Source organism: Peromyscus eremicus, chromosome 3 (assembly GCF_949786415.1).
Source record: "Peromyscus eremicus chromosome 3, PerEre_H2_v1, whole genome shotgun sequence".
Taxonomy (NCBI): Eukaryota; Metazoa; Chordata; class Mammalia; order Rodentia; family Cricetidae; genus Peromyscus; species Peromyscus eremicus.
In genome coordinates, this window is record NC_081418.1 from 51,882,636 (window position 1) to 51,899,569 (window position 16,934).

At 39.3% G+C, this 16,934-nt stretch overlaps 1 protein-coding gene across 2 annotated transcripts in view; it reads left to right on the forward strand.

Moving 5' to 3' along the window:
• Mgam (maltase-glucoamylase) overlaps positions 1 to 16,934 on the forward strand; it is a 142,134-nt gene that overhangs the window by 12,679 nt on the left and 112,521 nt on the right. For both annotated transcript variants that reach the window (XM_059256576.1, XM_059256577.1), the window contains exons 3-16: positions 1,244 to 1,361; positions 2,698 to 2,807; positions 3,316 to 3,467; positions 3,988 to 4,159; positions 5,065 to 5,164; positions 7,020 to 7,132; positions 7,814 to 7,939; positions 10,093 to 10,224; positions 10,425 to 10,541; positions 11,439 to 11,552; positions 12,377 to 12,461; positions 13,696 to 13,813; positions 15,221 to 15,392; positions 16,524 to 16,640. In XM_059256576.1, coding sequence (XP_059112559.1) covers positions 1,244 to 1,361; positions 2,698 to 2,807; positions 3,316 to 3,467; positions 3,988 to 4,159; positions 5,065 to 5,164; positions 7,020 to 7,132; positions 7,814 to 7,939; positions 10,093 to 10,224; positions 10,425 to 10,541; positions 11,439 to 11,552; positions 12,377 to 12,461; positions 13,696 to 13,813; positions 15,221 to 15,392; positions 16,524 to 16,640 — 1,746 coding nt within the window. The remainder of the gene's footprint in view (positions 1 to 1,243; positions 1,362 to 2,697; positions 2,808 to 3,315; positions 3,468 to 3,987; positions 4,160 to 5,064; positions 5,165 to 7,019; positions 7,133 to 7,813; positions 7,940 to 10,092; positions 10,225 to 10,424; positions 10,542 to 11,438; positions 11,553 to 12,376; positions 12,462 to 13,695; positions 13,814 to 15,220; positions 15,393 to 16,523; positions 16,641 to 16,934) is intronic.

A 16,934-nucleotide genomic window follows, 5' to 3' on the forward strand; every position in this document is an offset into this window, starting at 1 on the left:
GCTGGCTTTGGTTTGGTTGGGTAACTCCATCTTTGAGATTCTCAGAAACCACACACAAGCGAAGGAGTCTTCTGAGATCACATGGATCCTTTTAGCTTACCGATGTGGGTTATTTTCATGACTCTTCTCTGTGGAGTTGTTATACTGAGAACCCTGCCTTGAGTTCCTCACCATGTGGTCCCTTCCATGATATAACAGCTTGCTTTTCCCTGGTAGGTGCTCCAATGGAGAAAGGGAAGGAGAATGAACAAGACCAAAGCTACCTTGTGTCTGTGGTCTAAGCTGGGGTGTGTCATCCATGGTTGCCTATTAACTGCAGGACACTAGCCCCAAGCCCGCACATGCAAGGAGAGATTTCTTTGTACTGTTTAATGTTTATTCTGAATGTTTCTCCAAAATTAGATGCACTAGGAAAGAGAATGTATTCATTTTAGCTTCCATTTAACTCACATATCAATTTCGGTATAGGCAGGCATCTTCCTTAAGGCAAAACTATACTCCATTTGGTTTGTCAAGGAAAGATTACTTTCTGTCTCGGGAGGAGTTGAAATTATATATATATATGTGTGTGTGTGTGTGTGTGTGTGTGTGTGTGTGTGTGTGTGTGTATGTGTGTGTGTGTATGTGCAATATAAATACAGATGTGTAATGTATATGTTTAAAAGCATTCTTCCTCAAGCCTTTAAACAAATAGTATGGTCTTTCCACCTAGTCCTTCTGAAAGTTCCAACAAGATAGACCTGGGGACACCCTTAGACATGATCTGTCCTGACTTTACACCTTGCATTCTGCTGTTGCATTTGCTGTACTGAGTATATTTAGTTCATACACAGAGATCCCAAACAAATGCTGACACCCCTGCACTGCAATGCAGTAAATTAACAACAAATGAAGTCAAATCAAGATTGGCTTGGTTTGAAAGTGTCTGAGGAGAGTCTTTTTCTGTTTTTCATTCAAAGGTAATACACATGAAGCTCCGTTTATAATTTTGGGATACTGGTGATATAACTATATCATGGTTTAGGATTTTAAGAGATATTTACCAGCTTTTGTGTGTGAAGCATACATTGCCTCCTACACCAGAAGAAGAGAGCTGGCAAGGAGAACTGCAGAAGTTCTCCCACTTGGTGTCAGGTCTTGTTGGTAAAAGTGAATTGCTGCTCTCACAATCTCAAATGGGCTAATTTGCATTTCCTAAAATGTAGTGCACTAAATGGAATTAATAGTCTAATCTCTGTTCCAGGACACGTGTGACCAGCGTGGCTGCTGCTGGGATCCTCAGGGAGCCGCTAATGTTTCTTGCTACTATTCCAGGAATCATGGCTACCAAATGGAGAGTGATCCTGTGTTTACAAATGCAGGTAGGCTGAGGGTAGAACCTTAGACCTGGAGGCTTGGCTCCATCCTAGGGGACACCTGTAGTAGCACATAGAGTACTGACTACTCTGTTGTCACACTTTATATGTGACAGAGGTGGGCACAGGTCTTGTCAGTGATTAGGTCTTATTTTGGCATCAAGCAGTAATCACCCTCTGCCCCAGGAATTCAGAGACCATGTCCTGTTTCTGGTTTTATTTTTCTCTTTGTATATAAAGATTTATGTATTTTCTTTCTTTTTTGTATAAAAAGATTTATTCATTTTCTTTATTCTTCTCTTATCCAATACATCTCATGCCTCCTTTCCTCTCAATCCCCTCCCCCAGATTTACTGCTTTTCCATTTCCCTATAGAAAAGAGCAGGCCTTCCAGTGATATCAACTGAACTTGGCATAACAAATTAAAATAAGACTAGCCATAAATCCTCATATAAAAGCTGGACAAGGCAACCAAGTAGAAGGAAAAGTGTCCCAAGAGCAGGTAAAAGACTCAGAGACACCCCCACTCTCACTATTAGGAGTTCAACCAAAATCCCAAGCTATACAACCACAGTTTGTATGCAGAGGTCTGTCTTCACTTTTATGCACCTTCATGACTTTATATAATCATCATGACCATTTTGGTTCCCAAATTTATTATTTATAAAGTGTGAAATATAAAAATAACAATAATGTCCAAGATTCTTTGCAACCTTATTCTGGTGTAATTTTTATGAAATGGAAACAGTTACAAATTTATAAGCATACTTTAGAAGTTACCTAGTTAACATCAGTCTTCATGAGCTAATATTCTTACCCCTAAACAAAGAGGATAACAATGAGCACTCTGGGATGAGGATGACAGTGGGCACCACCATGGGAAGGCTCCTAGTGTAAAGAAGGGGTGGGACTCTTCAACGTCTCAGCCTTCTCTTCACTTGCTGTTTAACTGAGGACATGACTCCGGTGAACAAGATGCTCTGTAACGTACTGAGTACATAACTGAGAAAGAATACTAACTGAGACCATAAAGGTGTTTGATCCACATGGGATGACTGATGATCAGGGAACATAACAGTTAGCCATTTGGGGCTGTGTTTTCACTCAGATCTTAGAGAAGAGGGTTGTATAATTTTGGATATAGTATTAACAGTACTTATCTTTAGGATCCAGTCCAAGGTGAGATGTGCATATCCATGAGGGGATATGTATCTATATCTTCTCTTCTTTGGAAGATAAAGGTTTCTGTTTGCCCCATTTGACCTAAAGTTTAGTTTTATGTGGCCACTATTTGAAAATTAACAGAACCAACTCTGAAAGCCTTTTCTCTTCTACATGTTAGGATTCACAGCCCAGTTGAAAAACTTGCCTTCTGCACCCCTGTTTGGAAATGACATTGAAAACGTCCTGCTCACAGTCGAGTACCAGACATCGAACCGCCTCCACTTCAAGGTTGTAGTTTGTTTTCTCCAAATCTTATACCGCATGAGTATTCTTATACCTCATAACTGCAATCCCTGCAGAGGAGAGCACTTTGCCAAGGGAAGGAGCTTTCTCTGTTGTAGTTGTTTGCCAAGGTCTTTGATGGCCTTCTTGCTGTGTGGTAACTTCCTCAATTCACATAGAGTTCACCAATGAGCTTGCAGTTTCCACTCATTTGTCCTAGATACCGTGGAAATCGTAGAAGGGATCGAAGTGCTACCACTGCTCTGAATTTTCTAGAGACAGCCTTCATAATCACAGTGTATCTCTACCTGAAGACTAATATATACCCAGCAGACAAACATATGAAGCTGGCAGTGTAACCAGCACATGACTTTAGACATAATGCCAGTTTGATCAGTGTCCAGTTTCCAGGACCATCTGCACAGGAAGCACTGGTGCTGGAGGGGCCACTGGTAGTTTTGAATGACAAGTCAGTTTTCATTTGGACTTTGTTTCTATTCATCTCTCTGTGCAGTTGACTGACCTAACCAAAGGAAGGTATGAAGTGCCTCATGAGCATGTGCAGCCCTTCAGTGGAAATGCTGCTCCTTCCTTGAACTACCAAGTTGAGGTCTCTAAACAGCCATTTGGCATCAAAGTCACCAGAAAAAGCAATAACCGTGTGCTGTAAGTTTTGGAAATTTATCAAGGGGGGTGGGAGTAGGAAGATAATGACAAGGGGAAGTGTGTAAGCTGCTGACCTTACTGTGTTCCAAATGTGTGTGTGTGTGTGTGTGTGTGTGTGTGTGTGTGTGTGAGAGAGAGAGAGAGAGAGAGAGAGAGAGAGAGAGAGAGAGAGAGAAATTCTTTCTTCCTTTTACTTTCTTCTATCTGAACATTTTTCTTTTCCCTTTCTCCTATCTGTCTAATCACGTGAGCACCAATCAACACTTACTAAATGTCTATGACCATTTTAAGTACAGTGCTCTGGTCATGTAGTAAGGTGTCTAAGGAACAGACATAAGGGTTGTACCACAATGGTACCTGGCCTGGAGATATTTTGCCTCTTGGTATCTATGGGAAAATGTCAGAGGAAAACTTAGAGAGGGACTATGGAGTCAGCGAGCTGTGAAGAGCCCTTGGACAAGCGGCTGTGTCCTTCTCACCCTACTTCTCACTCATGTCTGTGCTTCTGCCCTGTGTCTAGGTTTGACTCAAGTATTGGACCCCTCCTCTTCTCCGACCAGTTCCTGCAGCTCTCTACCCGACTGCCAAGTGCTAACGTATATGGCCTGGGTGAACACGTGCACCAGCAGTACCGGCATGACATGAATTGGAAGACCTGGTCCTTGTTTTCCAGGGACACAACTCCCAATGATGTAAGCTTTCAGGTTCCTTTCCTGTGAATATCACAACCTTAATCTTGAGTGTCACATGGCATTGCAGTTTAGAGGGAGAATCCGGAGTGACACTGCTTGGTTTTGCTTTTGAGATCTTCTCCTTATCAGTGATGTGATTCTGAGCAGGTTCTTACTGCTCTGGGTCTTCAATTCCTTATCTGTAAAATGAGGGTAATGTCAGGTGCTTAGCTAGATCAGTCCATGAGTGTGAAACTTAAAGTGGGGTTTATATACTCATCTTACAGGTTATAGTGAGGATTAAATGGCTGAGACATGTAAAGTATCAAGAAGAATACATGGCACACAGAATATGCTCAGTAGATTTCCCATTGAAATCAAGAGCCTGTGGTAAACTGTTTTTCAGGCAGGAGAGAGAGCGTCTTATCCCTTCTCTGTCTCACTTAAACACATGCTACCCAAACATCCATTAGACAAATGGAAAAATGTGTTGAGAGAGCAGCTTATAGGAACAGCTTATAGGGAGCAACTGGTGATGATGACCTAATCTGGAGCTTCTATCATGGGGCAGTGTGAACTTTCAACCACTTAGAGCTCCATATGGATGCTGATTTATATTAAAATTCAAATAGAACACTTGCATATGAGGTTAAGTTAGGATCAGATAGTCCTCTTTGAGAATAGAGATTCTATGAACAATAGTTTCAGAATCCATATCCTTTCCATATTTTAACAAAAGTCAAGATCTCCATATACATACTAGATTAATGGTCAGAGTCGGTGCATTATTTGAGAAAGCACCAACTTACTTGTTAACATCCTCTAAATAGAGACCTGAACTCATAAAATTCATCGACATCTTCATTGATCATGATGTGATGCTTAGACTAATTGTGAATGTTTGTTTTTTAATTGTCTTCCTACAGGAAGGAAATAACTTGTATGGCGTACAGACATTCTTCCTGTGCCTTGAAGATAGTAGTGGATTATCCTTTGGGGTGTTTCTGATGAACAGCAATGCCATGGGTAAAGGACAAAGGAATATTCCTAAACAAACAAGCATATAATGTATCAGAGCTCCTTTTATAGCACTATGGTTGAATGAATGAATCCCTTTCACAATGTTTAAACATGGTTGGCTGTGCTCTCTAGCTGTGACATCCCTACCTGGTTACCCATGGGATCTGTGTGCAAAGGATTCTCTCCTGAGTTCTCAACTCTCAAATCTCGTGGCCTCTTCTGGAATATTTGTTATTACAGAGTTAGGATAACTCTTCCTGTCATCTACTGTGAGACAGGATCTACCCACAGAGCATAACTCCTTCTTAGTCCTACATTAAGAGATCTTGACTGGCAGTTCCAGTACAGTCACTACAGGGGAAGAAGAGATGGATAAATATCTCCCAGGGTTGACGGTGGGCATAAGATATTGAGCCTAACTCTCCTAATTGATTATCATTGGATTAGATCAGTGTTATTCAAAGATGTAGCCCACACAGTCTTACATGTCCATACAAGATGAATATAGATATTGAGAATAAGCATTGATTTAACAGCCAAAGGTCTGCATAAGCCTTTTTCTCATAATTTATGCTCTTTTTATAGACATATCGGCTTGCAATAATTTAAGGATTAAGTAAGCAAGAAAGATCTAATTATTCACTATAGTTTTTGTTTTGTTTTGAGAAGCAGTCTAGATGATCCAAGATCATTCTAGAATACAAACAGCCCAAGAACAGACAAAAAGAATACATTGACTGTCCAGTTTCAGGTGGTTTTAAAAGGAATCACAAAAATGAGTTGAGTCAAGACTTAATGGGAAAGCTACAAGGCTCTAGGTTCTCTGTGTGAATTAGTCCTATATGACCTAAGAGTGCTTTCAGAAGACTCTGAGGCCCTCTATCCCTAGACACAGAACAAGGCTAGGAGACAACTTCTCAGGAGGGTGATTGGAGAGCAATGGGACTTGGCATTTATGATATCGTCTCTGACTTGCTTTACTTTGACTCTTCTTCACTGAGGCTAGTACTTCAGAGTGTCTAGCTGGGCTGTGTATTTACAGTAACAAAGTGTAGAACAGGAATGACAGGTTCAGAGAGATTTTTTTCTTCTACCCTCTAAGATTTAATTTTTGTGGGCCTGCAAACTAAACTGCCAGAAAGAGACCAGAAAGCAAAAGTCAGAGTTTATTTGCATATGCAAAGATTATACAGGCAGGTGTTCTGGGGTTGAGTAACTGAAAGGGATGATTGTAACTTGAAGCTTATACACCATCTTAACAGTGGCAGGCAAGGTGAGATGGGCATGGGTAGAGAACAAGTGTCAGGAAGGCAAGGTGAAATGAGCATGCACAGAATCTCAGGAGTAGCAGGCAAGGTGAAATGGGCATGCGCAGGAGAACACGTGTCAGGAAAGATACACAGGCCCGAAAACAGATGGGGGATGTGACATTCTTGTGACAGTATTTACTGATGTTCATTGTCTGAGAGGAGATTAGAGTTGCTTCCACGGAATGGATTTGTGACAGCTGAGTTATTTTGAGGAGCTCTGATTTTGGGTAACAATGGCCATCAGCCTCAAGTAACTATTGTGCTTCAGTGACTAATTCTGGATTCGTTTGTGAGGCTGGTTGTTCTTTAGACAGAGCCTGGGACAAGGCACAGGAGTTAGGCCATTCTAGTTTCCTGCTATTGACATTTGTTGCTGAACAAATATTTTAACTCTAATGTATGTAAGAATTTGTTTCTTTATATACAACATGTGGGGTACTAAAAATCACCTTACCAAAGTTCAGGTAGTTAGTGTCTATGGCTATAAATTTTGTAGTCATTTCAATAGAACAAATCCTAATTTTTATTTTCTTCTATTTTAATCTTTTAAGAGGTTACCCTTCAGCCTACTCCAGCAATCACATACCGCCCCATTGGGGGGATTCTGGACTTCTATGTCTTCTTGGGGAACACACCTGAGGAAGTTGTTCAAGAATATCTAGAGGTAAACATGAAATCATGGTTATGACAGGGAATCCTATGTACCAAACATTAAGAGATGTAAACTTAACACACACGTGTGAGTTAGACATGCCTGAGATGATACATTTCAGACATAGGACAGACCTTATATACACAAAGGAAATTTTTTTATAAAGTTTTTATGTTATAAAAATGTGAAAGGATATAAAGATACCAAAATGTGCCCTTACTCTTAAAAGGGAGATATAAAAGTTGACTGGCATTATAATGTTAATGAATCAATACACCAGAAAACTGAATATATTTTGTGCCCTAAACCAATGCATAAAACAGCTTTATCTTAAAAAGTATTGAGTTGTGAGATGAATTAATTGGTACAAGATGACTTGCTGCATGAGCATGAGGACCTGTGTTCAGATCCCCTGCAGTTCTGTAAAAAGCTGGGTGCAATGGCATATACTTGTAACCTCCCCATGGGGAGACAGAGACAGGACGATCCTTGGGGTGTGGTCGCCAGCCACTTATACAGTGGGGCTAATTAGCGAGCTCCAAGTTCAATGTGAGATCTTGCCTTCAAATTAAAGGAGAGGGTAATTAAGGAAGATATCCTACATAGACCTCTGTCCGCCACATGCAACGCCCCCCCCCCATGCATGTGCATACACACAATATTACTGACTTTCATTCCACATATTTATTTCAGCTCATCGGGCGGCCAACTCTGCCTTCATACTGGGCACTTGGGTTTCAGCTCAGCCGGTATGATTATGGAACCCTAGACAATATGAAGAAAGTTGTGGATCGAAACCGTGCAGCACAGCTCCCATATGTAAGTAAGCTTGAACATAGTTCTTCAAAATGAAATCCACAGAGGAACAGGAACAGCCTCTACCTTCTCCATACTTTCCCTCTTTGAGTTCTTTCCCCTTCTGGTAATAAAATGACTTTTGTGCATTTAGAATACTAGAGGATTTGTCAGATCAATCACTTGTTTTCAAAGAACTGTGGTTCTTTTCAGCAGGAAGTGGTACTTACAGACTAATAATACAGATGAGGCAGCAACCTGGTTTTCTGACTGTGTATTGTTTTATTAGTTCAATTTTCTCATGCTTATTGTCTTGACTGCATTTTTACAGAACTTAATTTTGAGTTAAGTTAATTTTGTCTTTAGCTCAGATTTTAGCTTATGCTTCTCCATATAGGTTTATTACTTTAGATATAGTCTTGGTTGAATTGTTTTGATTCAAAAATATCATGGCAGAGATTGACTATAAAAGTGATATGAGTTCTCCAAGACCTTGGTATAAAATTGATCCTCAGGTTTTGTGTGAGGTAATGCATAATGCAGGTCTTCCATCTTCCATCTCCCAACCCCTTATCAGTTAATAAATTTTAACAGATATTTTGAGAAGACATTGAAGAAGAGAAGAGTTAGGTAACACACACACACACACACACACACACACACACACGCACGCACGCACGCATGTATACACATGAAACTGGTTCAGGTCCAAATAATCTAATCTAACTGTTTTTTTTTTTTTTGGCACAGACACAGGTAAGAAACTGAAACTAAATTAGGGAAGTAGTTTCATTGTAACCATTTAGCTTGTTGGTGATAGAATTCACATTTAAGTAGATTTACCCCAAAGTCAAATGACAAGGTTGAGGTCCATTTGTTTTACAGTGGTGTTTTGGTGGCTGTTTACTAGTCAGTGGACAGGATTTGTCTTCTCGCACACTGTGATCATTTTGTATTTGAAATAGAACTTCAGTAGACCTTGGAATTGGGAAGAAAATGAGAAACTAGAATAGGTGGAAGAATGAGATTTTAAAAACACAGGGTGACTAGGGAAAGATAGTAAATGAGAGTTGTGCAAGACATTTGGGTAGGTGACTCCAGTCTTTGGCTGGCCTCTCTTGTCTTCCAGCCCTCAGGGACTATGGCTCTTGAGGTGAGAGGGAATGAGAGACAGGAACAGCAGAGGCAGAACTGAGGTGAGGAGAATAAGCCCAGCCATCAGAATAGTGAGAATGCCCATGTGGACTCATAGGCCTGGCTCATGTCTTCTTTACTCACTGCAGAATCCCATTTTCAACCCTAGTTAGGATATAAACCCCATTTATAGTAGTTAGCCAAAGGAACAGGGTCGCCATTTCCGATTGCCAGCATCTCTGTGCCTCTCTACTCTGTATGGTTCTTCTTACATACAGGCAGACATTGCCTTCCTGAGTAATCTGGGGGATGGGGGAAGAGGATTTCTTGGTGCACAGTGGAATAAGATGTGAAAAGAAATACTGAGAAATGGACCTGAAAATAATTCAGAGTTGCATATGGGCGTCCAGTCTTGAAAGTTCAAGAAGGAAGCATAGTGTACATGTTGTACTAAAATGTTTCTGCTTTGAGTGGCTGATTATGAATATTTCTATTATATTGGGGGCTGTAATGGGAAATGAGGCGTCTAGAAGACAGAAAGGGGGAATTAAAATAACTAGAATAATCCTGTTCTGTCTCCCTCTTCATTTCCTGGACATAGGCACAGTATAAACTTTGTTCCAGTGTCGCTATTTTCATATAAAACTAGGAAAGAATACACACGGATGGACTGTGGTAGAGGTAACAAAAATAGTTATTAGGATTATTATGATAGTGAAATGAGGAAGAAGGGAGAAGAAACATCCTCCTCCTCTCTTTCTCTTGTGTGTAGGGTGAGTTTTGTTTAGATAGCCCCAGTGGTTTGTCATAAATTGTGCAGTTAATCTGATATCAGGGGTGGGGCTGAGCCTTAGAGAGATAATGAGACAATTTGTTTTCCAAATTGCTCTTCAAAAAGATGTACTTGGACAACCAATAGCACTGCATTTAGATTCCAGCACAGGAGTTGGTTTTCATCTTAGATACTAATGGTGATAATTTGGTGATTCCCTTTAGCAGGAAAATTCATAGGCACTAAATCGTGGATGCTTGTATTCTTTCAGGATGTTCAGCATGCTGACATTGATTATATGGATCAGAGGAAGGACTTCACTTACGACCCAGTGAATTTTAAAGGCTTCCCAGAGTTTGTTAAGGAGCTACACAACAATGGGCAGAAACTTATTATCATTTTGGTATGCGCTTCCTTTTTAACTCTGAAATTAGGTGGTTGCTCATCCTTTTCATTATGTTCCCTTCTCCCTACTTGGCCTCCAGTGAAATGAAAATATGCCTTCAGCAACATTTGAATGTGCCTATTTTATTGGAGACTTTGTTGAGATTCAACCTTTAGCTTAAAGTAAGTTTTTTTTCATTGTGTTTTCTCGTTTCTTAGGATCCAGCCATTTCTAACAACTCTCTCCCAAGTGATCCCTATGGTCCATATGACAGAGGTTCAGCAATGAAAATCTGGGTGAATAGTTCTGACGGTGTAAATGCACTCATTGGAGAGGTAATTTAATATGGAAGTGGTGGCTCTGTCTCTGGCTGGATTGTGAGTGGTTGTGGATAAGTATGTGGTTGTCTGGTACATCTTCAAAGAACTTCGACATGCTGAGGATAAGCTTTTCTTTGCCTTTTCATACCCAAATGCCTACTATCTACTCCAGCTCTTACATGTTTTTCCCAGCCAGATCCATTCAATGACAACTCACTCACTGAGTGTCCATTTCCTTACCCTGTCCCCTCTTGCCACTACACTCCTGCTTCTCACATTGCTCCACTGAAACTGACATTAGTCACTGCCTACTAGGTAAATCCAATTGAAAAGGGTCATGCCACTCTTGACTCAGTTTCCTGTCAATGAATAATATACTTACCACTTTTTTCCCTGAAATCTTTTATTATCTTGTTTTTCATGAAGGTATTATTTTCTGCTTAACTTTTAATATCCACAATAGCCCTTTAAAATATAGTGTCCGAGGGAATTGGATAGAGAAAGAATAGAGAAAATTAAGTAATGTTAGAATCTATAGATTATAATGGGTCAATTGAAATTCATACAAAACATATCTTCATTTTCAATTCTTAGACCTGAAAGTAGGAGAAGCAACATGGAAATGTAAACCAGAGCTGAAGACTGGCAAACAAGACAGTGCTTTTATCCTCAGATTTACTCATTTAAATAGCCAATCAACATTTTTAAAATTAATTTTCTCAAGTGGCTTTTCATTTCAATTGAGAGTGATTGAGTCTCCATATTCTAAGTGATTTACTCTACAATGAGAAGACTTATGGCTTTCTACCTCTGTCTCCATGATCACGTTAGGAATTCCTACATAAAGTTCTTTGCTTATTCCACATTCACTTAATTTATTATCAGTGTTCTCTCTTTTTTTGTCTCCCACAGGTCTGGCCTGGAACAACTGTCTTTCCTGATTACACCAATCCCGAGTGTGCTGTTTGGTGGGCAAGAGAACTTGAGCTTTTCCACAAGGATGTGGAGTTTGATGGCATTTGGATTGTGAGTTTGAACACTTTGACCCATGGGGACATTTACAGTGTGTATCTCTGGCTATGTCTTTGAGTCATGGAGCATAGAAAGAAACTGAAAGCAAGTGTCAGAAAGCACACGATTGTTCAATTGTCAACTTGAGGCTTTTCTTTAGACATGATGACAGATTCATCAAACCGAAGTGCTCAGGTATAAGATACCTTCTGGAAGTATAAAGGAGCAATGTCTCATAAAATGTCAAATGAATATGGGTGTAATACAGCTGCTGTTGAATGAAATTTAGGCCCACAGTTGAAAATTTTCTATTTATAAAAGAACTGTAGAAAATTCAAATAATACAATCATCTAAAAAGATGACAGCAAAAATTCTGTAAAATGATGGCAACCAAAGATGTCTAAAATTAGTTTTGCTATCTACTCTTCCAGACCTTCAATTTTCACAGCTCTGGCACATGGATACACTGTCTCCCTTCTCTAGATATACATGTATATTTATGTATGTACCTATACGTAGGATATATTTAGGCATATAATACTGTAGGTTGAAATATATGACAGGAAATAAACTGAAATTTTTTGGATAATCTATTTTGAAATTGTTTACTTTCAGTAACTATAGACATACATCATTTTGAAGCTATTCTAAGAACTTCCTCTATGAAATTTCTAGTGAGTTGAGAAGATAGAGACCTATATTTCTACCTTATGCATGGGACATTCTTAAAAAGAAATATGTAGAGTAATTTATCTGATCCTCAGAAACAAAAACATACTACCATTATATAAACACAGCATGCTTCTTTGCCTAATAGATTTTGCTCTCTGTCTGGTAGGATATGAATGAAGTCTCCAACTTTGTTGATGGCTCAGTTTCAGGATGTTCCACAAACAACCTCAATTATCCCCCATTCACACCAAGTAAGTCATTGTGGTCATCCTGATTGATGTGGCAAGGTGTATGTGATATTTTAAATTTACAAGGATAGACCTGAACCACTGAACAATAATGTTCACAGGGAAAGGAAGGTGGGCACTACATAAAGAAAACTAGAAAAGAAATTCAATATACTGCCCATGGTTCTCTGAGGAGGCATAAATTCTCAATGGATAATCTAGTTCTTCTATGCCTAGTCCAAGCTGTTGTAGGAAAAATTCTAAAACATATATGATGCAGAATTCAGAGGCTAGTGATTAGTTAGTGACACTTTCAAGGTGAATCTCATAGAGTTTACAAAAGAGACCAGATGGGTAGTCTTGACCTTCAGGTAAGGGATACATCTGGTGATGACCACAACTTGAAGGGTGAACATGAACCATATAGTCAAATGAACCTCAACCTCTGAGGATGTGGTTATGGAACCACAGTATTAATTGCTGTTTGAAGAAAGATACAGAGCCAAGAAGAAAATTATATCTTGAGTAAGAAAGAAACGAAACTTCTAGGGTTATAACACTCATGGTAACTTCAGTCTGAAGACAAACTAGGAAACTGAGGCAGATGTAGGTGAGACTCAAGTGTTGAAGAGGTTTGATGGGAGGCCAAACAGTCCTCACTTAATTCTTTCTGTGATAGAAGTTATTTATAGTTTTGTCAGAGGGCTGTAGGATGGTCAACTCATTTTAGAAGTATTAATCTGGCATTAACATGTAGAATGAATTTAAAAAATAAATCAGGAGTAAATAAATTGTCAAGAATCTATATTAATAAATAAAATACACAGTTCATTTCTGTGGGAGCCACAGTGGTTGAGTAGGAGCAGAGAATATGTGAATGAAACTAAGACTACTAATCACTCTATGCAACATGTGATTAAGGGAAAATGGAGTCAGAAGCTAAATTACACTTTCATCCAATGTTTTTTATTTTGAGCCAGTTATATTGGTTTGAAAAATTCAGATTGAAATTCTAGCTGGATTATATTCTCTTCTCTGCCTCTGAGAATCAGGAGTGTGTGGGTGACACAATGCATTTTTGTATCAGAAAAATTACATCAACTAGATGGTCTTCTGATCAGAACACAGAACATTTGTTTTCAGGATGGCTACAATAAAACCTTGGCCAATGCAGCCATCTTTACAGGATGTGTGGAAGTTAAGAAGTAAGAATTAGCATGGAAAGTTTTCCCTGATTGGTCATTTGTTGTTGTTGCAGAGATCCTGGATGGGCACTTGTTCTCTAAGACTCTCTGCATGGATGCAATTCAACATTGGGGCAAGCAGTATGATGTTCACAATCTGTATGGCTACTCCATGGCCATTGCCACAGCAGAGTGAGTCCATTATTATTACAAACTTATATGTGATCACATTATGGATCTGAAAGAGGCTTAGTGACTCATAAATAATATTTGTTAAAATTCAAAACAAAAAGTAAACTTGAGGGAGGAGGTGTCCTGGGCAGATGGCTTAGAAGTTAAGAACATGTACAGCTCTCCCAGAGGACCTGAATTTGGTTCCCAGCACCCACATTGGGTGGCTCACAACTGCCTGTTCCAGGAATCAGACTCCCACTTCTGGTCCTCTCTGGCATTTGCACTTAATGTGCATATACCCAATGTGTGCACAGGCACACACATACAAATACTTAAAGCTGACACAAATATTTAAAAAATATGGTCATCATTACTGAGTGAATGAAGGAATTGGCATGTAGAAAATAAGAAATCTAGTAAGTATTTGCAGAATATATAAAATGAAATAAGAAATGAGTAAATGAATGAACAGAAAATCAGAAGGAAGCTATTTTCCAAGGAAAATATCTAAAATATGGCAAAACAAAATTTAGGCTCTTCTCCTTATACATTTTATCTTCCTACATAGTATAAAAATAAAGGATATAGAGGGTTAAGTAACTTATAGATATCCATGGGCATTGGGCTTTTACGTTGGACTCAGGAGCCTTCTACTGGGTTCTGTTTACTTTTGTGTGAAATTAAATTCTATAATGATAAAAATGTAAGGATAATTTATTTTTGATGTAACAGTGACAGCAAGAAACTAGACCAAGAACAATTTCACTGATTAACAAAATAACAGGTATAATTTTAGCTATTTTGAGATAAATGGAAAAGTTCCACAGTAAATGATTTTTCAGTGTGGGAGATAAACTCAGGGCTTTACCTGCCAGGCAAGTGTTGTACCATCGAGTTATTAATCCATCTCTGCAAAATTTTTTAGTTACGTGTACACATGCAGACCTTTAACTTAAAATATTCAATGTATTTAGTTTAAAAAATACGTTTATGTTTAATTTTACCACATTTTTTTTATAAAATTATTATTAACATGTTTTTTTCTACATAAAACTTTCAAAAGTAATGTTGATAAGTCCACTTTTGTTTTGTTTCTGAGGTCTTGTGATAGAAAGACTAACATATTTTTACTTATGTTAAGTTTTACTTTTATTTTATAAAATTCATATACCTCTAGTTTTTAACCATTCCAAGGTTGTTTTGGAAATAGTTGGAAATTAAGAGGCTAACGGTATGTATAAAACAAAGCTAAGCAAAACATGAATGCATGTCGTGGTGGAGACTGCTTCTAACAGCCCCTCAAATCCTTTTTGGAGAAAAGGAGCAGAGAGGAATGAGACGCTTGTTTTTTATATTCTTACTATTGTTGTTGTTCTGAGACTAGCTGAGCTCTGCACTGATCCCTAAATATCTGTCCCTTCTCAGAGCCGTGAAGACGGTGTTCCCAGACAAGAGAAGCTTCATCATAACACGTTCTACCTTTGCGGGATCTGGCAAGTTCGCATCCCACTGGTTAGGAGACAATGCTGCCACCTGGAAGGACCTCCAGTGGTCCATTCCAGGCATGCTTGAGTTCAACCTTTTTGGTATCCCAATGGTGAGTCTTCGTCTCCAGCTCTCTTATGATTTTCAGTCCCTAGGAAGTTTCCTTCTGATAAGTTTTCATACTATAAAGTCTGTCATGGGTGAGGGCTTTAATGCCCCTTCTTCATCACTATCACTGTGGCTCTTACAGTTGTCATCATTGTCTGAACTGCCTGATGTAAAGAGAAAGAACAACCTTGATATCTCCTGAAATATTCTTAACGTGTAACACGCAAAAAGTGTGCCAGTCCTCTAGTCTAAGTCAGATGCATGCATACATGGAGTATGTAACTAGTTCCCATGCACACATACATACAACACATCTATGTAGCAAGTTCCCAGATGAAGAAACAGCCCTGCAGCCCTGGATAGGCTTTGGATTGCTTGGTCAAATTCAACAGACACATTATTGAACTCTTACTGCGTCAAGATGCTAAATAAAGTATGAATGGCATCCAGTAACAAAATACGGAGACATACAAGTAACCATAATTATGGCAAGCCAGGATTTAAAGAACCCACAGGGCTGTACATATTAATCATTATGAGAGATTCTGAGAAAAATCTTTATTAATTTGATATAGTTATAAGGGACAGAGAGTCAGGGGAGGAAGCCCAACGACTCTGTAGAAAAGATGGCACTTAAGTTGAGTTATGGAGACTGGCTAATGAGTGGAGAAGCTTATTTTAAGACAACAGAATAAACACAAGCAAAAGGAGCATGAAGGGGGAGACAGATGTGCCCCTAAGATCGGTGTGGAGAACTGGAGCAGGTAGTTATCTGAAAGGGTAGATTGGAACCAGGTTTAAAGGGTTGAGAGGAGGGATAGAGAGGAAGCTGTGGAGCGTTTGATGAAGTGAGTGGGGTAATCAGAGTTGGGCTTTAGAAATGTGTGTGATACAATGTTATTGGTATTGCCAGCTACTATCCATACAGTGCTCATACTCAGTTTAACAAAATCAAGAGGCCATGGCAGGAAAGGAGTCATCTAGCATGGTGTACACACAGTGATGATTCTGACCATACCACATTAGCCTTCTGGGTAAAAGATTTGAACAAAAAAGTTCGGTTAGGAAATTCCTGGTGGAAAGCAACAGAAGGGGGTGGAAGTGTGATAAGCATGTTGTCCATGTGTCATTATAGGTAGGGGCCGATATATGTGGCTTTGCCCTGGACACATCTGAGGAGCTCTGCAGGCGGTGGATGCAGCTGGGGGCTTTTTATCCATTTTCCCGGAATCACAATGGCCAAGGCTACAAGGTAAGTCATCTGGGAAGTATAATCAATGTACATTGGGTGTGCATTAGGAATGGATCTGTTTGTATTCCCACCATGAAATCTGTTGATTTGGGTCCCACTTGCCATTAACAAGGACCTGTTGATCATAAAATGTCCCAATGTCTCAGTTTCTCTCTTATTGTTGCCATTGGGTCCAGCTTAGTTCACACACACACACACACACACACACACACACACACACACACACACTGGTTGCTCATTTTTGTGTGGATGGCTTCCTTAGATTCAGCCCGGTTATGATGCACAGCTCAAGCA